General features: G+C 42.5%; 1 protein-coding gene across 2 annotated transcripts in view; it reads left to right on the top strand.

The window, feature by feature from the left end:
• Positions 1-24,489, top strand: part of cacna1ea (calcium channel, voltage-dependent, R type, alpha 1E subunit a) — a 110,201-nt gene that overhangs the window by 62,562 nt on the left and 23,150 nt on the right. For both annotated transcript variants that reach the window (XM_005747534.2, XM_005747535.1), the window contains 17 exons: positions 7,099-7,202; positions 8,425-8,583; positions 9,077-9,267; positions 10,319-10,422; positions 10,995-11,110; positions 11,342-11,395; positions 13,135-13,176; positions 14,361-14,456; positions 14,629-14,838; positions 15,221-15,333; positions 15,542-15,654; positions 16,928-17,059; positions 18,627-18,696; positions 18,853-18,970; positions 20,769-20,836; positions 21,011-21,102; positions 23,598-24,482. In XM_005747534.2, the coding sequence (XP_005747591.1) occupies positions 7,099-7,202; positions 8,425-8,583; positions 9,077-9,267; positions 10,319-10,422; positions 10,995-11,110; positions 11,342-11,395; positions 13,135-13,176; positions 14,361-14,456; positions 14,629-14,838; positions 15,221-15,333; positions 15,542-15,654; positions 16,928-17,059; positions 18,627-18,696; positions 18,853-18,970; positions 20,769-20,836; positions 21,011-21,102; positions 23,598-24,482 (2,667 nt within the window). The remainder of the gene's footprint in view (positions 1-7,098; positions 7,203-8,424; positions 8,584-9,076; positions 9,268-10,318; positions 10,423-10,994; positions 11,111-11,341; positions 11,396-13,134; positions 13,177-14,360; positions 14,457-14,628; positions 14,839-15,220; positions 15,334-15,541; positions 15,655-16,927; positions 17,060-18,626; positions 18,697-18,852; positions 18,971-20,768; positions 20,837-21,010; positions 21,103-23,597; positions 24,483-24,489) is intronic.

The raw sequence follows: 24,489 nt of genomic DNA, 5'->3' as shown, positions 1-24,489 counted from the left end.
CCAGCATCAGCATCAGAACAGAGGCTCGTGTTCACAGTGTTTTTTATTCACTGAACTCAAATGACCTCCACGAGCACCAGATCTGAATCCAGGAGAGCACATTTGGGCTGTGTGAAATGGGGCAGGTGCATCACGGATGTGCAGTCGACAAATCTGAGGAACTGTGCGATGTTATTATGTCAGAATAGACCAAAACCACATTCATGTTTCCAGCACCTTGTTGATGGGGTTCAACCGGGTACCAGTGAGGTGGACCTATTAAAGAAGTGTAGAAGCATAGAAGTGTTTTTGCTGCATAAGACGTTTTTGTACACCATCAATACTTCTCATTGATGGTGTGATTTTAATCAATTTTACCAGCATCTACTGATACTCAAAACTTTCCCTTTATGACCTCCTTGTGAATTAAATGATAGTCATTTATAGCAGGTGTATGTGAGTGTGTGATGTAAAAAGTGTTGGTGACTCATGTCTGCAATGAGCTAAATTAACATCTCTCCTTCATTCACTCTCTCTCACTTTCTCTGACTTCTAACAGATGGCTACTGAATCATTTACCCATATTTATTATTCATTCTGGCCAAAGAGCAAACATTTAGCTAACTGACATATAAACCAATATGCAGGCTGATAAACCCAGGCCAGTATCTCAGGCTGTTGATTTAAGGAATAGTTGCATTTGACCTTGCTTCCTTCCTTCCATCCTTCCTTCCTTCCTTCCCACCCACCCCTCTGTCCGTCCGTCCGATCTTGCACAACAAATTGTGTTTCTTATGTGTGCGTTTGGGGTTCCTGCTGTTTTTCGGTGAGGAGGAAAGAGAATAAAAAGGACAAATGAGGGGGGGAGTTAAAAATGAGTGAGTACACTGTGGGAGGCACAGAGGCTTATATCAACTAAACCAACCAGAGCAGCACTGTAGGAGTTTTTTCATGCAATTCCTTCTTCTGCACACACCACCCACCACACTGTGAGAGCAGCGGTTTTAATTGATTGTCCTGCAGAATCTTACATCTCCCTAAACAGGAACCCTGTGATGTATGTTTCACACTCAGCTGTTTCTTCCTTCCACAGGTAATAATAATAATAATAATAATAATAATAATAATGGATTGCATTTATAGGACTGTGTTGTACTGTAAGTGAAAAATTGTTTTTCTATTGTTAGAGTTTTCACAAAGATTAAGACTCGTGCTCATGGACACATCAGCTGGGAGGATGTTTGCTGGGACGGCAGTTGGGTCTTACTTTAAGATGCTAGTTTTAATTAAGCTATTCTTTCAACATTTAGTGTAATGCACAAAATATGGTGTTAGTCTTCCTGCTGAGACAAAGCTTTCTATCTCGGTGCAAGAGTTCTCATGTGTGCACTGTATTGTACTGCGTGAACTTAGTTGAAGCCTCTTCTGACAAATTCCCAGGTTCATTCCAGGAGACGAAAGAGGGAGAGATAATTTGGAACAAAGTGATTATACAGCTCGAAGCGTTAGAAAATAGCAACTGCATAACCAGCAGTGACGAAATAATTCAATAATTAACTGTGACAATAAAATAAAATCACAGCATCTGTTGCAATAAATCTGCTCATTTCCAGTAGCCAGTGTGCCTTCTTAACTATTTGTTCTTGAGTAATGTTTAAAACCCCTACAAAGAGCAGAATGGCAACAAAACACCTTCAGTATCTTAATCTTTGATTAATTTTTATTGTTTAATATCCAGTTTCCTTAGCTTCACCTCGTGCTATGTTTCCCTGTGTAGTGCTGCTGGAGTCTCTCCGCCTGATGCAATCTACTGGAATTTGTACACATGAAACATGATGACTGTGTGCCGTACGCGCTATTGGTCTCTGTCGTGGAAGTAAAGGCAATCACGGCTATTCTGTATCCCTCAGCATTACAGAGGTCCTTCAGTTGACTTTAGGATGTGGCTGTGTCCAAAATCAGTCACTCCTCACTATGGAGCGGACTGTTTAGAGGTTGCCACTATGTAGTGGGGCGACCGTGGGTCAGGGGGGTTGGGAAGCTCATCTTGTAACCGGAAGGTTGCCGGTTCGATCTGTCTGTCTTTGTCGTTGTGTCCTTGGGCAAGGCACTTCACCTACTGCCTACTGGTGTTGGCCAGAGGGGCCGATGGCGCGATATGGCAGCCTCGCTTCTGTCAGTCTGCCCCAGGGCAGCTGTGGCTGCAACTGCAGCTGCCTCCACCAGTGTGTGAATGTGAGAGTGAAGGAATAGTGGAATTGTAGAGGTCTCGAAAAGCACTATATAAATGCAATCCATTATCATTATTATTATTATTATTATTAGTGTTGTCCAATAGGGAGAATAGTGGACACGGAGCATCCTACACTGGCATGAAGAGTAATTTCCAACTCCTCCTTATTACCCATGATGATAAATCAACATTTCGACCCAAACAGAAAATCCAGTTTGCACTTGCACGGAGTCAGACGTGCACAAAAAGGTCATAAGGAACACGTAAACTACATCAAACACTAACAGGAGTAGGAAGTACCAACATGAAAGCCACACAAAGATCTAACCTTCAAAATAAAACATTTAAAAAATCAAACATTCCCACTGTGCAGTTAGATTGTGTTTCTGTGTTTCTTAGTTAGTAGTTATCCACTTATTCTTCCTTCTTCCTGCTTCGCTCTGGTCAGCATGTCTCTCTGGTGTCTTGTTTTCAGTTTTACTTCCTCAGCAGTTTTGTGGTTATTATTCAGACCTGTGTGTCATTACCTTCCTGGAGCCAATTCCCTGATTACCTTCATGGGTATAAATAGTCCGGTCTTCTTTGTCAGATTATCTCTGTCTTCCTTTGTGGGCATAGCTAGTTTGTGGCACTTGGCTCTAAAGGTTTTTGTTCTTTCTTTCTGTAATGATTACAAATGCATATCTTACTTCAGCCCATGTGTTCTGAGCAGATTGTTTCATGCGAGGCATGTAACGGAGAAGCACCACTGAAAAATACACTTTGATTATAAAGGATTTTTAGGGGAAAAGAGGTATTGCCTAAAAATAATGAAAAGAAATTAACTGTATTTTCTTTGTCTTTTCTCCCAGAGACCTTATATGGCACCATCATTCATCCTCCTCGTTTAGGAGTTTTATGACTTTTATAAAATTCTCTGCGACTGTCACTGATCTTGGCTGACTTGAAGTAAAAACTGATGATAATCTCAAATCCTGGCAATGTATAGAAAATAATGCAAAATTAACTGTAGTTTACCTGAATTAATCAGTTAATCTAAAAATCAGATTTAGGGATAGTTTAAATTTGTGTCCTTCAAGCACTCGTTTTATCAGCGCAGAGTGATTTTTATAGTTAACTTACTGAACAAAAATTCTAAAAATGTGCCAGCTATGAGTAAATGATTTCAAATAAAACCATAGACCCATCGTTCTTCTTTTAAATGGCAGAAACTTTCAGTCAGAAGGATAAATACAGATGTAAATAACAGTGCTAATCACCGAGTAACCGGGCTCTGTGGTGCCATATTGTGCGTGCTTGCTTGAGGCACTAAAGGCCCCCACAGACCCACACAGGTGTTTTTAGTTAACATGCTAATTACACCTGTATTGTTTTGCTTTTTTTAAACTATAACAGTGTTACAAATGTAATGTAGCAAAACTGTCAAGCACTAATAAAATGATAACAGTGTACCTATCCTAACAGGTGCAACAAAACTCACATGTCCATCAAGCCTGACTGGTAGACGCCCACACAGTCCTTAAAAGAGCTTTCATCAGTCAGCATAAGTGAAAACACCTGCGTGGATGCGCTGTGGGGTTTTAATGAAAGCAAATCATTAAAGTCATATTAATGTTCCTTGTAACACCTTTGATTTTCATGCTCTTGCTGTTGCAAAGGTTCATTTTGGAGAAATGGAAACGCTGTAAGTGAGCGATGGCTCTCTGAATACTGTTAGAGGTGTTGCAGCGTCAGATAATGACAGGTTACAAATACAATATGGATTACTGTGTGTGTAACAGAGTCCACGGCAGACCTGATGACATGCTCACGGTTGCCGTACACAATCACACGCTCGCAGCTTTCCAGCTCAGCCGACACTCCAACAGCATGACGTCAGTCCGCACAGAGGCGTGATTGCGGATGCCGTGCAGGTGCGTCCACCGTCCCTGCAGCAGCACCGCAGACCACGCCCTGTCACAATGTGTTGTACACGTTTAAAGTTATTCCTTGACACACAATCAATCATTGAAGAAAAATCAAAGAGGATTTTCTTCTGCTGGAATATAATTTGAATCCTTATTTTAACACACAAAACTGATCCTGTGACTCAAAAGCTGCAGACCGGTAATTAATGTCGTTACAATATCCAGGTGCGCTCACATCACATTCATTAACAGCTCAACAGCGACACGGAGCATAAGCCACGACGTTATCAGTATCACGCCACGACAGCTGTCACGCCAGATTTGTCACGCAGCGGGGAGCTGTCACCTCTGCAGGGTATGTCATTGTTACTCACTTATCATGGCTGACAACTCTGACCAGGCCATCGGCTAAGTTCACTACATTGCGTCTCATATAACGCTCGCAGACATGCTCAGAGTGAACGGACACGTTTTTCTGTCTGACAGATCCCAGTGACTAAAAGTGACTTTATTCATTTTCAGAAACACCAGTCACCTTTGAGCTTCGAGCCGTCCCTGAGATCGGTTAGGTTGTCTAAAGATTTATTACAAGGGTAACCCAAACCCCCTTGTTGCCATGGGACCCCCTTCAGTTGTGGGTGTGGCTAGCCCTGTGAAAGGCTCCCGAATGAATTTTATTTGGAAATCTATTGAAAAAATAAAAGAAACTGCAGAATAACCAACACTTATTTGTGTTTGTTTTATTTCATCCTTTAACTCTGGACCACTTCATGGTGTTCATGAATAAAATGGTGACTAATGCCACTAAAAATGAATATTCCTGCATTACCGAGAAGGAAGTCAACCGGGAGGTGCCAAACTCCTTCTTTGAGCCAAATCGGCCATGTGTTGTGCTTCCCTTGGCTGATTTAAATCTGCCACTCTCTGAGGCCAACCTTCACCTTCCTCATGTCCGTCACGTAGGTGGTGCCAATGGCCAGACGGCTGTAATGTGCAATATGTCTGTAACAGTAATGAGTATAGCAGGCTGTGGGACAGAGGGAATTGTTAGTGAAAGCATTTTTCTGCAACATTTCATTAGATAAATATGTGTATATATTTTTTTCCTAATCTAATAACATATAGTTTAATTTGGTGCTGATATGTCTATTTATTACCCAAAATATTGACTCTCAGATGGCAGCATTTTTAAAAAATATTTTAGCAGAGGAAGCTTCTATACATCTGAGCCTTCGCTCTAATGGCCTCAATCCATTTTCATACTATGAGTCATTTATTTGTGTATTGGTAGGCCTTAGCAGTAACTACCAGTATGCTTAGTATGGCTATAACATGTTATTTAGAAATGTTGTCTCAAAATCTAACAAACAAGCAAAAACTTTTACCCCAAAAATGGTTTTGGACTTTTCTAACTGTGGTTGCACCAAAGTCCCAGAACACAATCTAACTTCTGCAAATGGTTGTTGCTGCAAAACGGAGCCTGGGACGTCCTCTGCGGACTGAATGAGAAAGCCATTTTTAGAGCCTTCATCGCCATAACAGTTAAAGAGCAGTCAGGACTGATGGTCTGAAGAAAGATGGAAAGATGAGGGAGGTCGAGGATGAAATGACGGCGGTGTCAGGAGGGAGCGAGTGGTTGGATTAAAAGGAGGGAAGGAGACGAGAGAAAACAGGAATAATCAGCGTGTTAGTGAGCTGTTGAGGCTGGGATGAGGAGGGAGTGGCTTCAGGTGTGAATGCAGTTCTATTTCTATATCTGCGAGGATGACGGGGAGCTATTTTAATCCTTCTCTCGTCTCCTCGTCCCCCATCTCTTTATCTTTTTTCTTTCTTTTCATAATTAAATCAAATGACACTCCTTGTCTTCTAACAGTACAGACCGAACTAATTCTCACCACTCGATCACAGAAATGTAATTGGGTCTGTGATGCTGCGTTTCTAGCTGTGTGATAATCAAGTATGCAATTACCGTTGAGCAAATTACTGCACATAAAGATGATACCATAAATCATCTGTGATAATCCACCTATCAGTTTGCTTAGCTCGTCTATGTCTTTACTTTTTGGTCATAAGTACGGTCCTGAAATAAAATGCTGTATCACTCTTCCCTTAGCGAACCTATCGTCTCCTCCCCTTGCACTGCTTTTCCTTTGTTTATACCTCACTTCTTCATCCTTCTCTGCCTCCCACTCTGCAGGCATCGAGGTGAAAGTGGAATAAATAAGTGCTCAGGTCGGCGGACAACGTAAAAACAGAATGAATCGGAGGTGGAGTATAATTGGGAAGGTGGTTGAATGGCAGATAGAAGGGGAGAGGAGGGAGGGAGAGGTTTAGGGATGAAGGGCAAGATATGAGGATAGAGAGAAAGGGGAAGCAGGAGGGCAGACTAATGAGAGACCAGGGGTGAGATCACCAGACACGACTTTTTTTTTTTTTTTTCTTTTTGGGGCTTGAGGGCCCCGGGGTTTTTTTTTTAGAGAGAAAACAAGACAAACAAAGTGAAAATGAGACCTGTGCAGGGCTTTGTGTAGAGCATAAAAGGCTGGCGTGTTTGTAACGTGTGCGTGTCCACATGTGTGTCCGCGAGCTTCGCGTCCCTGCAGCCTGAGGGTGTCCTGCCTTCTCCTGATGGAGCTGCTTTCTTTGTTCTCCCCCTAAATAGCAGTTGTCACGGCCGTCCTCCCACACAGAGGGAAAGAGCCAAAAGTCCCCCAAATAATCATTGTTGTTGTTTCTCCTCTGTGTTCTTCGCCTGCCGGAGACCCTCTCGTCATCACAGTCGCTATCTAAGCGCTGCAGCCGTCCTCCGACACTGTGCGCGCCGGCCTCGTGTTTTTATTTTTCGACACGGCTCCGCGCAGCCTACAGAGCATGAAATTGTGGTATTAATGTGCATCTGCGAAACAGTGACAGTCCTGTTCTTTCTCTTTGTCTTCTGTTTGTGTGGGTTTACACATGCACACGCGTTTGCTCGTTAAGGATCCTGGCTGCAGCAGGGGCACACATGAACATCTCAGTGGACTTGAGGACGTTGAGAGCTGTGCGAGTACTTCGACCTCTCAAGCTGGTCTCGGGCATCCCCAGTGAGTCTCCCGTATACTAAATCAATGTGCTGTTGTTGTCCTTTTCATCTGGATCTATGTATGTGCAGGCTGCGTGTGATAAAGAGGATTAATGGGTAAGCTTAAGCAAGTGGCAAAATAAAAGCAACCCCGTTATTGGCAAATACTGATATTTGGTATCAGCATAAGGACAGCTGTTGTTTTTATTTAAGGTACTGCCTCAGAACCTTCTGGAAAACTAATCAATAACATTGTAACAGTCAAACAAGAAGCAGTCAGAGAGCACAAACCTCCACAAGGCAGCTCGCTTACTTTTAAGGGAATAGTACAGTGTCATGTTTTGTATGTAGGAGTAGGTAACAGATAACAGCTATAACTGCACGTGAGCTTATTTTATAATATTAAACTACAATTTATTTCTAGCTAACTAGGCAGCTCATTCGTTCTCTTCACAGACCTTTCTTTAAAGATATGACACATTTTGGGATCAATTTGAAAGAAAGGCAGGTGTAAAATGTCCAAAGGTCAAATGTGATATTTAGAATCTCCACATACCAGTATCATTTCCTAATATAGCCAATAAAACAAAGGCAGCAGCACTTTAGGGAAAGTTTAAAAATTAAAAGACATTTTCTGGAAATTTTGACCTCAAAGAAGAGGTCAAAGGTCAAAAGTAACACGATATTTAAAATCACCACATTATCGCTGTCCCTGTATCCATATGTGTTGTCATTTTAAATCGCTCTATGTTAGCATTATCATCACTTTGACTTTAAGATCAATCTATTGACCATGCAGAAGAGGTCAAAGGTCAAATGTGACATAATATTTTAAATCTCTGTACAATACTTTCTACATGTTGACAACACACACTTGTAAAAATCATAGTTTAACTTCTCTTTATTTTCCACCAATAAATCATTTCGTTGAGCTTGATTAGCTAAAATATGAATTATTATTAACATCGCCCCACTCATCGCCCGTACACAGTTTTATTAGTTTTATTATGTTTACAAATACAAAGAGCTACATGCACACACACACAAACAACAGCATAACCTCCTTCTTTCAAACAGAATTTATATCAACAGATTTGCAACACTTTTCACTTTGTGGCGATTTTTAACTAAAAAGAAGTTCTAAAGGATTTTATGAGAAGCTTCAGCTGATGCATTTAAATTGTTGTGTGTGTGCGTGCGTGCGTGCGTGCGTGTGTGTGTGTGTGTGCGCGCTCTCCCTCCAGGTCTGCAGATAGTCTTGAAGTCTATAATGAAGGCCATGGTCCCTCTGCTACAGATCGGTCTGCTACTCTTTTTTGCGATCCTCATGTTCGCCATCATCGGTTTAGAGTTTTACAGCGGCAAACTCCACTACAGCTGCATCCCGAAGCCTGGGATCCTGGGTACAGACGCTCAGAGTTCATCTTTGAATGTCAAAGAGACGACATTGTCTCATGGATAAGTTGTGTTTGTGTACAGCAGTCTCATGCATGTTTATGCACTTCTTTAGGTAGTAGCTCTGTACTCATAAGCACAAATGCATACACACATGGGCACAGACACACACCATACTAGGCTGCACCTGGAGATGTGATCAAACCAAACCCTCTTCTGTGTAATTAAACCCAACAATGCAGGCTGGCACAATGGCTCATTGTACATTCATAGGTATCATTAACCTCCGAGCAGCTCCTGTCACACACGAGCTGAATGGACAGTTTGATAACACAGACATACTCGAGTATTTTGTGTCGATAGATGGTCAGATTACTAGAAAGTGGACATTGATTGGTTTAAGCGTTTCATGCTAAATCCTAAAGTGGACCAGATCCGGTTTTTCACTTTCACTTGTCTTACTGTGGGTCTGTTTTTCTCACTTTTCATCTCTCTCTTCAGAGAATGAGACTATGGACTCATCTGAGGTCGAGTTTCCGTGTGGCGTGCGTAAATGTCCCGCCAAATACACCTGCAACGATACCTGGATCGGGCCCAATGATGGCATCACGCAGTTTGACAACATCCTGTTTGCTGTACTCACCGTCTTCCAGTGTATCACCATGGAAGGATGGACCACTGTACTCTACAATGTAAGACAGCTAACATGCACGGCTCTGCCATTCATAGTATTTTGCTGGATTGCTGCAAATTATTAAAGCATAGCAGTAGTTTGTTACAATTCAGACTCCATTAACCTCAATGAACAGAAAGCAGCTTTAGCTGCAGGATGTTAATGACTGCTAAGTGGATGTTTGCGACCTCTGATGTAGTTTAGCTGCGGATGGAGAATATGGGGGAATATGTTAGTAGGAGATGATTGCAAAGAGCTACGTTGGTTTTCCTCAGTTCTCATCCTGCCATTTTAAGACCTGGACCTCCTGTGAGTGTTGTGAGCTGTCTCAAAAGTTTAATCTATAAATAACGACTCTAACTTCTGTTATGTGTCCCACTTACCATTATTTTTATTCAGTTAGTAATTGAATAAAAACAATGGCGAGCAGGACAGTTTGTGTTTTTCTTCAATATGAAGAACACTAAAAGAAAGGATGCATGACATGCACAGCCTTTAATTGTTCATTTTTGCTTGTATGCTTTTGCTTTTATCTCAGTAAAGCAAAACGCACGCTGCTGTGCCAGGGTGCAATTTGTGGTCAGCTGCCTGCTCTTTCAGTTTTTATTGAGATGGATGGAGGCATACGATTTGCCAGACTGATTGCATTATGTCGTCTAAAGTGATGGTGAATGAGCTTTACCGATGAGTGAGGACCGACAGAGGACAGAAAAGGATGACATCAGCGCTACTGTGCTGCTGAAAATGATCTGCGGACAGTGAAGACGTCCTGGGGTTTAAGAGGAATATGCACCTGCGCTGTGTACACAAAAACTAAAGCCACTTGAATAAACAGTAGTTGTGTTGTCATGCTTAGGTCCTGGTGCTATAAAATAAAGAAACAACGTGTTATCTAATGATGTCCAAGAGAATAACCCCCACAGATCTATGGACACAGTATCAGTATCGGTTCCTTGCCTGCAGACCTGAACCTTACACCTGTGTCTTTCTGCTGTCTTTCCCTGTGGCAGCATGGGTCATGCTCCAAGCTGTCTTGAACTAGCTAAGATTTTTATATATATATATTTCAGACCGACGATGCCTTGGGCCCCAGATGGAACTGGCTTTACTTCATCCCTCTAATCATCATCGGCTCCTTTTTTGTCCTGAACCTGGTGTTGGGAGTCCTCTCTGGGTAGGTCCACTGACATTTTAATCTGTCGTGGGTTCAACCTGTTCCAACACTGATGTAAATTTAAGGGGATTTTTCTTTTCTTTTCTTTAAATTCACTGGCTTTTTCACTTCTTGTCCTCTATCAAATAGTTGTGAGCTAGAAGAAGTGTCATCAGCAAACAGCCAAATTAAGGATTTAGAATAGAAAATGAAATTAAAATGACATCTTCCTGGTTCAAGTAAGCGTTTGGTCAGACTACACACTACATTAGAGTTACTCGTCGTTCCCTGAGATGGGCTGCAGCCATACAGCCAGCTCGGTTTGTTTGTTGATTTAAGATGACTTAGACTTGCTTTGTTCACCGATAAATAGAATTACTGACAAACTAGCTGCTGCAAACTCAAACCGTTTCACTAGGCACTGTCTATGCAAGTTAATTAGTTTTACAGAAAGGTCAGTTCAGGATCCATTGTCATTATCTCCACAGGGAGAGAGAAGAGATTAAGTTCAAGACAACAATAGCTTTTTCTTCGAGAGGAATACTGCATCCCTGTGGCCTTTAAAAGTGTGCCTCATCTGTTTGCTTCTGCAGAGAATTCGCCAAGGAGAGAGAGAGAGTTGAAAATCGCAGAGCCTTCATGAAGCTGAGACGCCAACAACAGATTGAGAGGGAGCTCAACGGCTATCGGGCCTGGATCGACAGAGCAGGTGGCTTTAGTCCCAGTCACAGATGAACTTTTCCTCAATGAGAAATAAAAATAATCATTTCTTTCATCTTCTATAATCCTGTCAGTTGTGAACCATGGGAGGTATTCGATGCAACATATAAGCGTTACGTTTTGCAACAAAAACGCTGTAAATACATCACAACAGATGGCGGTAGAGCTCCTTCATGTGAACCATCAGCTGCTCAGTTCTGACCATACTTTTTTTTTATAGAGGAAGTTATGCTTGCAGAGGAGAATAAAAATCCAGGACCTTCTGCCCTTGATGGTAAGTCAACAGGGATCTTTGTTTTTCCTGCTATTGCAGTACATCCTATCTTAGTTCATGCTGGCAGATATGCTTTAAAAAATGTATGCTATTATTTTTTGCACTGCGGATCGGCTTTAGATTGGCACACACTGTTTAAGATTCAGACATAGGAATAAGAAGTCTTTCCAGTGAAATGTATTTCTTTTCATTGTGTTTGTTCATTTTTGGCTTGTATTGTGGCTCAAGCTGATCCAGACTGTTCACTGTGATAATGACTTTATTCTTGCTTATGGAAGAACTCCTAATATCTTTAGTAATCCTCTGATTTTTCATTGCCAGCATCCAGTCAAAGTTTCAGTTTGTATATGTTTCAGTTTATGAATAAAATAATGACATGCTTCTTAACTGTTGCTATGCTGAGTTAGCATTTACTCAGAAATATCCCAAAAGCATAAATATAAGAGATGGACATGACCTCTTGATCTGAAAACCGATGACCTTTGACATGCATTCTTTTTAAACTCATCTGATTGCAAAAAGTAGTCCGATTATATGATGCAGGATTTACAATACTGCGTTTGTGTAGGTATTTACCTGCACAGAGTTGTTTGTGTGCAGTCCTCAAAAAACAAAAGACAGAAAGAAAACAGCATGCAGCTCACCAAGGACGATGCTGACTGGCTGACAACATCAGGGATTAGAAAACTGCTGTGGTGATTGTTTGTTACGCTCATTTCATTTAAGCTTTTCGTTTGTTGTAATTTTGCTCCACGCTGCAGCTGGCTGAAGAACCAATGACAGCACAGGCAGCAGCAGCTCACAGACTGGTTGTTTGTGACACTCCAGGCTGGTGACAGCAATCAGTAGTCAGCAAAGTTGAACTTAGGCAAATACGAACACAAACGCAGTGCCGTAAATCCTTTATCCTTAAGACAGACTCTACATTCTTGCTGTATGACCTCCTGTTATATATGGACTCAACTGCAAGTTAAAAAACGAGGCACTGCTGTATTAGCGCGCAGCGCTCCATTTGCTCGTCACGTCTGATTCAAAGAGACAAAGATGGCCTAAAACGCTCATTTTGAGGTTTCAAAACAGGACTTCAAGAATCAGTGTGTGTCCGTCTTTTATATACACGCAGTCTATGCTCAAATGTAGCTCACCAGTTTTGATGATCACCTGACTTGAGCACCATCGGCATCTGAAAATGCAAATTGCTGTAGTTAATAGCTGGTTACCAAATACCTGTAAAAATAATAATACTAATAAATTAAGTTAGTGCTCATGGTAAACATAATGCTTTTGCATGCACAAAGTAAAATGAGGAAAAGGTTGGCTGAGCTTTCTTGTCAAAGCCTTAAATGATGCTGTGATGTAATATTAGATCCTGAAGAATATCAGGGGATCAGGATGTACCACAAAATATCTTTTTATGCCATTATGTCATTATGAAAATGTACCGAGCTGACTTTAGCCTTAGGCTCACATTAAATAGATGGGAACCCATCTTTATATCTACTTCTAAGTACGCAGCACAGTGTAGAAGTTCAGGATGCTGTCGTGCATTTGTAGAAATTACTCGTATCATATCATCTGTCTCAACAATTGCCACACAGAGAGCACTGATAGTGTGAAGCTTGTCATTAGATACAGTGCCCAACGGATAGCTTAGTGCTGCTCTGACTCTGACCCTCTCAACACTACTGTGACCTTTACTCGCTGCACTAGCATTTTATTAAATGTTGATTGATTGGCAGCTCTCAGGAGGCTCCCAGAGTGGAGTACAGGTGGTGTCTATGGTGAGAACCGTTCTCTCTTCTGCACTTTGCGTAACCCACTTCTTACCCCGTTTTACCACATACAAGCACAAACACACACATGTGCGGCCACTAATAAGCAGAGAAACAAACTCTTAGAGAAAGGAAAGAAAATCCTTCAAGGATGTTCTTCTACAAAGACACAGTGGTTACATTTAATTGTGCAACACTAACCTGTAGCAGAAACACACAGCGGCTGCAGCTGCTGTGATAACAATAAATGCAGATGCTCTTATAGCTTTGATTAAAAAGAAAGGTGGTGCACAGCAGTTGCCTTAGCAACCACCAGTCTCAAAATGCAGCCGTATGGATGTGTGACTGAGCGTGTGTGTTTTGGCAGGACTCTGTCTGCTAGAGTCTGGTCTGCCATTAGAAAACACTGCTGTGTGTGCGTCTGCGTGTGTGCGTCTGCGTGTGTGCGTGCACGTTTGGTCAGTGGTTTATTAAAAAGTCCCCAAGCAAATATTGCCTGCAAGTAGATTCAGAAATCACAACACAGAGGAAAGGTGTGTGAAGGGGTAGGATAAGATGAAAAGGTAATCATAAACACATCCATCAGTGAAAAAGGTCAAAGCAGGCTCATCACGTCCACTTCCAGCATGTGTGCGCTGCACGGCGTGTGTGTGTGCTTGTGCTGTACGGGAGCACTCGGTAACAGCTCAAAAAAGAGGAATGCATGGACTGTTAAGCAGCCTCGGAGCATGGTTTGCCATGATGAAGAAGCATCCGAAGATTTGCATTCAGCTTTTTGGATCATTGCACCAACATTAAATGATCATTTTTGTCTCATTTAGCTGCAGCGTTATTGAGCTGAATTTGCCCTTTTAGCTGAAACTTCACAGACTGTAGCTTGACATGCATTTTACTCTCACTTTGATTTCTTCTCATCATTTCTTCTCATTCTTTTCACTGCATACTTGCATAATGCCTTGGTCCAACTATGGACGTTGTTTTTTTAAATATGAGGGTGGTTATGCACAAGGCAGTTTAAGGGTGTTGTTAAGAATTCCTCTACTCAAAATATTCAGTACAATAGCAAAAAGTTAATTCTGTTTTCTGGCCACATTCACCCAGAATCAGCCTTGTGTCGCTGCCCTCAGTGTCGTTTCTCAAATTTGACACGTGCAGCTTGAACAGGTTGTTTTACATTTCTGCTCTGTCTGCAGTGTTGAAGCGAGCCACCACCATCAAGAGGAGAGGCATGGATGTGGTGCGTCAAGGGCAACCAGGGGAGGAACAATATGGTGACATCTCCTCTGTGGGTGAGTGGGAGTGCGCAAAGGCTCAGACATATGTGCACAGAAAGTCGAACACCAGCAGGTGCACGCTGAGCCCTGCTGCAGTTTTAAATACAGATTTTTCTAAGACTCAGAGTGGGAACATGCTACACTGGATCTATTCGACCACAGTTTGTCTCCCTGTCCCCCCCCAAAGGCATCCCCATGACCAGAACGAGTATCCGGAGCACTAAGCGAGGTCCGACGGCATATTTCCGCCGTAAGGAACGTCTCCTGCGCATCTCCATCCGCCGCATGGTGAAGACACAGACTTTCTACTGGACTGTGCTCGGCCTTGTGGCTCTCAACACACTGTGTGTAGCCATTGTTCACCATAACCAACCCTTATGGCTCTCCAACTTTCTCTGTGAGTCACAACTCATTGTGGTAGCATTTTGCAACATGAGACATGCTCAGGAAGTCAGTCATTTGTCCGGCTTGAAATCTTTCACTGTCCAGTTTTAAAAGCAAAGGCTGACTTTGCTCCAAATAATGAAAACGTACAAATCTACAACTAAGAAAAAAGAGGCTGTAGCTAATAAAAATGACAGCTCTTCACTACAAACTTGAGTGACAGTTATAGAAAACATGAAACGACGATTCTTTGTTTTATTTACAAGAAAAGAAGCCATCAGTGTAAGTTAAATACAACCTAATCATTCAACCTAGGCATTAATTAAATCTTCTCAGTCATTGCATTCGGTGGTGGAGAGCACTGATTGACGTAACTTTGTTATTTACGTTTCCAGACTATGCAGAGTTTCTGTTCCTCGCTCTGTTCCTGACTGAGATGCTCCTTAAGATGTACAGCTTGGGCCCACGTCTGTATTTCCACTCCTCCTTCAACTGCTTCGACTGCAGCGTCAGTACTCCGCCTCCCTCTATTTGTGTCTAAGAAAATTCAGATGCTTGCGTTTTTAAATTCAGTCCTCTCTCCACGTCTGTCTCTGCACCGTGTTTGTTTCTCCTCTTCTCCTCTTCATGACCGTAACATCTGTCCACTTCTCCTTTTTTTGATCAATACGCTGCTCTTTGTAAACTCGCTGTAACTTGCCTGCATGTCTCTTTAGGTCATTGTTGGCAGCATCTTTGAAGTGCTGTGGGGTTTCTTCAGGCCTGGCACTTCCTTTGGCATCAGCGTCCTGCGTGCACTGCGTCTGCTGAGGATCTTCAAGATCACCAAGTTAGTCCTGCAGGTTTCCTCACTCTTCACCATCTGTTGAGATTTTATATTATTTGCATTTCCCTGTTGACCAAAGACTAGCAGTATTAGTAACATGTGGGTCCCTTGTAGAGCAGTACGTATCACTCCGCGAGGCTCCGCCTACGATAGCCGTAATGCTCCGACAATCCATCGAGCGGTGCGGCTTCGTAGCTTAGCAAAGTCGTACTGAAACATTTGACAGATTTTCGAGCGCCGTGCACATAAAATCGTTTCGAGGTCAGTAAACACAACCAGAGTTAATACATAAGGCACACGGGATTATAAGGGGCTCTGTCGACTTTCAGAAAAATCAAAGGATGATTTTAAGTGCGCCGTATTTTCCAAACAACACGGTAATAACGACGGCCCGCTAGCATGCGCTACCAAAAATAGTGCTTTGTTGTGTATCTGATGGACGAAAGCTAAACCAGTTCCACACCAGTGAAGCTGCAGCATTTTTACAAACCAGTCCAGGTTCATCTGTTTCATTCAACGATCTGCTTTCGCCCTCATTCTCCGTCGCTGCGATGCTTTTTCCGCCGTGTGCGTATGAAAACAAAGGCACTGCGCATGCGTGTTTTACCCATACTCTATCGCCATATTTCATTTTCTTATCGTTGCCTGACATTATACCGGTATTACCGCGAACGGTATGATATGGCCCAGCCCTAATCCCTTGTATGTTAAACTACAGAGCAAACCACCTGTTTGATAGTGTGATGTCATAGTTTCTATAATAACACTGAGCTAACAGTAGACAGATAATCCGAGTTTAGTTTCTTTACTCCACTCCATCATCATCCTTGTTAAAATGATACACCTGTATTACCCACGATGCATCTCTGTGCGCTTTCCTAATCAATCTTATCCTATATAAACTCAACACCTCTCGAGCAAGTTTTGTTTCAGGGTTTCTTTTGCATTTTGAGCTTCTAGCCTGGATGAGGAGCCTCTTAAACTGTGTGATGCTTTTTCTTTTTTCATTCAAACTGGTATTTTTCAAACCCAATCAACACTGACAAAAGAGACGACACTTGTGGTTATTTATGAAATTCAGTTTTGCAGCTTCCTCTGGAGAAACAGAGGCTTTGTTCTCATATGCTCATAATTTATTTCACATTATTTTTCATTCTCCACCAACAGCTGTAAACATATTCTTTAGATTTAAATGTTTCCCTTTAAGTCCTCGTTAATGGGGTGATAGACCGCACAAACCTGAATCCAAAACCTGTGCTTTTTTATCTCTTTCAAGGTACTGGGCGTCTCTGAGGAACCTGGTCGTCTCTCTGATGAACTCCATGAAGTCCATCATCTCCCTCATATTCCTTCTCTTTCTCTTCATCGTTGTCTTTGCCCTCCTTGGCATGCAGCTCTTCGGTGGAAGGTAAGACTCCACATAGATTCATAGATTTGTTTAAAGTCGACCTATAAAACTTCTTCTCGTGATCTGTCATTTATATACTTTTAAAGGATAGAAGCTCATATTATACATGGCAGGAGTTTCTAAAATCAAGCTTATTTTACAGTAATCCCTCTGAGACCAGAGATAAGCCTTCAGACTGCTATAAACAGTCTGTTTCGGACTGTTGTTTTTTACCAATCATGGAGCTTTCTGACGTCATAGCCATTTCAATCGTCTGCTGTTGAAACCTTGTTTGTGAGGGGCGGCCAATGAGAAGAAAGATGGCTTACAGGAGAGGAAGTAGAATAGCTTGCTTCAGGCTGTGGATCAGCAGACCGGCTGCGTCATGTCCCATCAGAAGATAACAAGGATCATTTTTGAGCAGTGAATCATGCAAAGCAGCTGTGCCCGAGCTCAAGAACAAAGATATGGAGTTGAAAATGAGAATAATAGAACCTCTTTAAGTAAAATTCACATTTTATAGTAATTCAATTCAAGTAAATTCACGTTCACAAACATAATAATAAGGATGAAGCAGACTTCATGGTGTAGTAGATCCTTATTTACTGAACTGAGAAGACAATAAATGCAATAGATGCTCCTGTTCAGTTGTTTTTATTGTTTTTATCACATTTGACACACACACACACACACACACACACACACACACACACACACACAGCTATTGTTTCTGGTTTCCCCCTGAGTCAAAGGCCCTTTGCCACAAGCTTTTTCCTCATGAAAAGCTGGCTGAGGTAGACGAGCATGTCCTTGTGATGAACTGGCCTCTAGAATTAAAACTGAGAAGACAAAAGCATAAAAGTCTGTTAGCCAGACTGTCATACGTTGGATTGTCATTTGTAGACTGATTTTTATGCCTCTGCACAGGCAGCTGTTATGGAAATTTCTTTAAATTTGGCTCAAACATCCTGTCAAAATTAAGGACAGTTTAATTCCGGTTTTTGTTTTGTTTTTGCACCAAATCATAATACCAGCCACCCAGAGGGGTTTTATATTGAAAGGTAAACAATAATTCTGAGAAAACTCCAATAGGGAGACAACCCCCTGTGAGCAAGCACTTGGCGACAGCGGGAGGGAAGAACTCCCTTTTAACAGGAAGAAACCTCCAGCAGACCACGCTCAGGGAGGGGCGGGGTGAGGGAAGGTTTAGTGGTTGTCTGTGATTGTCTCACAGTTTCACACAATGGTCTAATACAGGGGTGCCCAATCCTGGTCCTCGAGAGCTACCGTCCTGCTTTTAGATGCATCCTTGTTCCCACACACCCGAATCAAATGAATGGCTTGTTATCAGGCCTTTGCCAAACACGATGGCATGCTGAAGAGGTAATCAAACCATTTGATTCGGCTGTGTTGGAGTAGGGATGCATCTAAAAGCTGCAGGATAGTAGCTCTTGAGGACTGGGATTGGGCAGCCCTGGTCTAATAGTAATGTAACATCCCAAAGGTCCAAATTAAAATTTGGGCAGACGTGGGGATAAATGTATCAGTATCAGAGTACTTGATTATAAATGTCACTTATTTTTTACAGGTTCATCTTTGAAGACTACACTCCGACAAACTTTGACACTTTCCCTGCAGCTATCATGACCGTCTTTCAGGTCTGCAAATGAACCTGACAGTTTCTACTTTCAACACAGCTTCAAAATATATAGGAAATTTACTTTTAAGTATACATTTTGATAAATGTGGACCTAGAGGTGATTCACCAGCAAAGCTCTGCATGGCTGTGTGCTGCTGTGGGTGTGTTTTCACAGATCCTTACCGGAGAGGACTGGAACGAGGTGATGTACAACGGTATTCGCTCCCAAGGTGGAGTAAAGTCTGGCATGTGGTCTTCTGTCTACTTTATAGTTCTCACCCTTTTTGGAAACTGTATCCTTCATGCTAGAAATAACAGACAGCCTGCTGTTATTATGTAACGTAGGTTTATTCTAATGTTTCTTAATTGCACCTGAAATTGTAGCCATTTTTTCCATTGTTCACTCTCCCGTTTGATCTCATTTGTAAAGCTTAACATATCGATTTGTGTTAGATTCTTGAATTCCAATTAAGAGAGTGGAAGACACTGTATACAAACAGACATGTGAAGCAGACAGATCAATAATATTGACCGTCTGCTCGATGTCCTTCATGAACTCCTTCTAGTTGTCCTTTGTCTATAGGAGGAGGAAGCTTTTTACATTTTTGGAAATTTCTCTTTTACCAAATGGACAAAAACTACCTACAGCTAACTAGAAAGTGATTAAAAGTAAAGAACTATTATATACATAAAGAACTATATACATCATTTGGTCTCAACCAAACCTACACTCACTGGATCTTTCATTAGGAACTCCTTTCGAGTGCTGGTTTGCCCCTTTTGCCTTCAAAACTTATTTGTCTTATTTGCGACATGGATTCAACAAGGTGTTAGAAAGAGGAGATTTTGCCCCTTATTGACATGATAGCGCCACACAGTTGTTGCAGATTTATTGGTAGCACATCCATAATACAAATCTGTCCCACCATACCCCAAAAGGATCGAGATCTTAGTACTGTGGAGGTCATTTGGGCTCATTTTAATGTTCAAGAAACCAGTTTGAGATGATTTGAGCTTTATGACATGGTGCATTAACCTACTGGAATCAGCCTCCAGTAGATGGGTACACTGTGTAAAGAGGTGGTTAGCAGCAATACTAAGGTTGGTGTTAAATGATGCTCAGTTGGTACTAATAAAGAAAATATCCACCATACCATTGCATCACCTTCCTGAGCCACTAACAGAAGGAAGGATCCATCCATGCTTTAATGTTGTTTGTGTTTTGTCCCCACCATCCAAATGTCTCAGCAGAAATCAAGACTCATCAAACCAGGAAATGTTTTTCCAATTTTCTGTTGTCCAGTTTTGGGAGCCAATGCTAAATTGTGGCCTCAATTTCCTGCTTTTAACTGACAGAAGTGGCATCTGGCGTGGTTTTTGCTGTTGTAGCCCATCTGTTTCAGTGTTCAATGCTGTGTGTTCACAGATGCACTTACCTTGGTGCATCTGGTAAGTGCACCAAGGTAAGTGCACTGGTGGTGGTCAGAGGGCCCGGTGGCGCCAGTGTTCGGCAGCCTCGCCTCTGTCAGTGCGCCCCAGGGTGGCTGTGGCTACAATGTAGCTGCCATCACCAGTGTGTGAATGTGTGTGTGAATGGGTGGATGACTGGATGTGTAAAGCGCTTTGGGGTCCTTAGGGACTAGTAAAGCGCTATACAAATACAGGCCATTTGGTTGGAGCAAGTGCTTATTTGAGTAACTGCACAAAGCAATCTGGCCATTGTCCTCTGACCACTGGTATTACTGTAAGAAGGCATTTTTCCCAGATAACTGCTGCTCGCTGCATATTTTCAGGTCTTTTATTTTTTGGGACCATTCTCTGTAAACCCTTAGAGATGTTTGTGGAGGAAAATCTCAGTATATCAGCAACTTGTAAAATCATCCAACCAACCCATCTGGCGCCAACAGTCATCCCTCATTGATGGTCATTGTTGTCAGACCTTGAACATTTTTGAACAAGGACACAATGTCGCTGTCACAGTGCTGTTGCACAGGTGCAACGTGGTTTTTATGATTTCAGTCTGCAGTACTGTGGTGCATCTGTCTCTTAACAAAGAGTTCATCTGTTAGTCCTTAACACAGGTGTAACCAGACACTTTGCTTAATGTCTTCTTGGCCATTGCTGTGGATAACCTTGCCAATGCACAAGAGCTAACAAAGGTAATAAAACATGAATAACAAAAAAGCCTCATTTAATCCAGCTCTCTTTATTAATGCTGAGTAGTTTTAAAAATCTCCCCTCTTTCTTTTTCGCTGTCTGATTTTATTCCATTATTTACAATTACAGATGTTACAGCTGTTCATTCCCTCTTCATCTTCTCTTCTTTTGATCAGGATGAAGAGGAAGCAGAGGCAGCGTTCAACCAGAAGCATGCTCTGCAGAAGGCGAAGGAGGTTGGACCATTGTCCTCCTTCATGTCCTCAGAGTAAGTGCTGTATGCAGCCTCTCCTGCCTGACCTTCTCTCCTCCCTCTCTCTATCTTGTCCTCCCTCTTGTTCCCTTCTTCAGCCAAGAAGTGTGTCTAGTCTTCCATGTGGTGCAATAGATTTTGGCTTACTAATAAAACTACAGAATGTAGAACAGTCAAATGTGCCGTCAGTACAAACGATGACTAAATCGAGTGTCTCTCAGTGCTGGCTCGTAAACGTTAAACATCACTTAGAGGTTGTCGAGTGAATCGGTTCTAGGTGCTGTCCCACTCCAGACTTATTGGTACGTGTCCACTGAAAGGTCTGCTATCTATCCTCTGCCTGACCCCTGCTCTGTAATTTGCTCCTAATTGAAGTCTATGTCTCCATGGTTACTGGCTCCACTCTGGGGTGGGAGGTGCTGACATAGTTGTTATGGAAACAGGAGTACTTAGGATCCAAATTAAGGGTGGTGTGTCCATTACAGTAATACAGTAAACACGCCTGTGCCTCTGCAAAGCAGATGTTTTCACTGGAAAATGTTATTAATAAAATGATGTGACCTTATTTTCTCAGTGTCCAGGTCTCCAGCTTTCAGAATAGATGCTTTTGTTTTTGTCCTTGGGAACTGATTGAACATTGCTTTGACATAGTTGGTGGAAGTGCATGTGCATGAACACAGGTGGGGACCTCCTGCTCTGTACGCACGCTGTGTATTGAGAACCAAGCGGTTTGTTGCATGGGCATGAAGAAGACTCTATGGGAACACAGAATATTAACATAAATTACTTTATTTATTCTGTCTCTGTCTTTCATTCTTGAGACCTTGCCCTTTTTGTTAAAGGTTCTTGATGAAGAAAACAAAGATTAAAACAAAACAGAAGAAAATTGCTGAGTATTAACTTCACTTGAACCAGACGAGGGTCTTATCAGAGCCCGTAGAGCAGACTGGGAGGGTCAACTTGACAGAGGACACTTTGAACTTTAAGGGTTTCGGGTCTCATCTCTGATGTCAGCAGTGAAACTGTAGCAGTGCCTGCCCCTGCTAGCCCCGAAGAAAGTTTTTGCATGGCAGCATTTCCTAAGTTAAAGTGCAAGACGCTGCACGTCGGAGGTTGATTATTGTCTCATCTTGGGAAACGCATGCTTCTGGTCAGCATGATCAAAGAAAAACAGAAAGATATGCACGCACACTCACCCAGAATGGAACATTTTGGTGTGTGCTCAGTTTTTCTTTCAGCGGGAAGTCTTTAATCCCGCTCTCAAACACTCCTCAGTATTTTCAAGCTAATATTTAGAAGCTCGGCACTCGAATTCCCCCGTTAGCTCTGCTAGCATGAATGCTAATCTGTGAGTGCTCTGAAGTGGCAGTCGTGTTCAGAGCTGCATCCCAATGTGCTGGTTTTGTTCAAAGGGTGTCTGGAAATGTACTCTTTGTCTGCTGACGGAGCCCATCTCTGTGTTTTCTACCTGTCCTCATACCGTAGCTCAGAATGTGTAACATTTCAGTCTACTCAAGATGTCTTTTTTATCTATGTTGTGCTTACTGTTAATGTTTATTAATGTTGTTTAATTGTTTCTGATACTGTTACCATCTTGTTTGTCAATGTGCTGCTTGGCTCCAGCGGAGACACACACCAAAGCATCTGGAATCCCTTTAATCTCATTCAGAATATTTTTTTCAAAGCAATGTGGGAATAAATGTGGCATTAATATTTCATTTTATTTATGTGTGCAGAATTCAGAAAATAGTTTCTTCCCTCCAGCTATGAATAATAAATTCACAGCAGCTGGTAAATGGCACGAACAGCCTGGATAGTTGTTTTCACGGCCGCGTCTTTGTGTGCGGCGCCAGTTTGCTGTGTGTCTCCTGGCCTGTTTTGTCTCTGCTTACAAAGCACTAATGTCTTGTTTTCAACCAATCGCTCATTGATAACACGGATCACACAAGAGTCCACGCTCCAGTAAGTAACGCTGTCTGTTCAACTCTCTGAATCTCTCACTCATAGACTCATCCTGCGTGGTGTTCTGTCCGTGCTCTGTCCTGTACCTTCCGACTCTCCAGCATCATTTGAAGCTACATTTCTTTCTAAGATTTATTCCACTGACATCATTTTGCATCTTAGCATTTTTGTTTTTCAAGTCGCACGACAATTCCTGGCTTATTTTTTCACCCAACATCTTCATCGAAAAACAAAAAAGTTGCTTCATGTTGGATGAAGTTTCTCTTTGTAACTGGTAAATCACTCGAACATCAACCCCAAGCACTTGCGGTGTGCTGTGATGTTAATGTGATGTACATGTTTTGACTGCAAACGTACATTTCATAAATCAAAAATTAAAAAATGAAGTTTCAATCAAATCAAATCACCCATGACAGACTTAGATCTATACATTACGACGCTAAAATAAAACCATTTCAGCACGAAAGCTTAAAGAAACCTTATTTTAAACCTGCTTAATGCTTTCTGTCTACGTATGCTGACATCGTACCTCGTTTTCCTTTTTCCAGGGGAAGCCGCAGGAGGCGGCCCTATCTGTACAGGAAACGAGCCATTCACCGCAGCAGGCCTACCTATGCCTGCTCCCTGGAGGAGGCCCATGGCAGTGTCAGGGAGGGCCGCCCACCCCCACCACTCAACCCCTCTAACTCTTTCATGTCCAGGAGAGAGAGAGGAAAGAGGATGACCATGTCAGTGTGGGAGCAGAGGACCAGCCAGCTGCGGAGACACCGACAGATGTCCAGCCGAGAGATCCTGTTCAGTAGCCCCACCGAAGAGAAAGACGGTCCTCCTGCCTCGAGCCAGGCTCACGTACGTCCACTTTCGCTGCACCGCAAGGCCGTGCAAACACCGTCAGGGAGTATAAAGCATCTGACAGATCCCCTAGCCTCCCCAGCCAAGACCCAGCCTTCAGGCTCCTCCATATCTGTGGATGTACCACTGGATGCAGCTCTGTCTGGTGACAATCCCGAATCAGTGGAGCCAGAATCAGCGGATCCCACTGATTCTGTGTTCAGGAACATACCAGAGGCGCCTGATTCAGTGCCCATCCCTCAGAGCAAAAACCTGGATGTTAATCAGAGTCACAAACACGTCAGTGAGCGTCACAGCCCCAGATTGAATGGTGAGCGTCAACACAGGGCAGTAAAGAAGTTCAGACCTCCAGATAATGGGGAGGCACTGACTCCAGACATGGGAGGTCGTGGTGGAAACAGGGGCAGTAAGGACTTGTATCACTATGACCATCAGACCAGGACCAGAAGTCAGGGGTCTTCTCCTGCAAACGGAGGCCAGGCGGCGAGCTGCTCAGTCGTCGGGGACAAGAAGAATAACCCTGGGAAAGCAGAAGACGCTAAAAACAAAGAAGGAGACGTCTCCAAGCATGAGGAGAGCAGGTGAGAC

The sequence above is a fragment of the Pundamilia nyererei genome, unplaced genomic scaffold (assembly GCF_000239375.1).
Source record: "Pundamilia nyererei isolate P.nyererei 1_Seehausen unplaced genomic scaffold, PunNye1.0 scaffold00199, whole genome shotgun sequence".
NCBI lineage: Eukaryota > Metazoa > Chordata > Actinopteri > Cichliformes > Cichlidae > Pundamilia > Pundamilia nyererei.
This window is presented reverse-complemented; position numbering and strand designations above follow the sequence as displayed.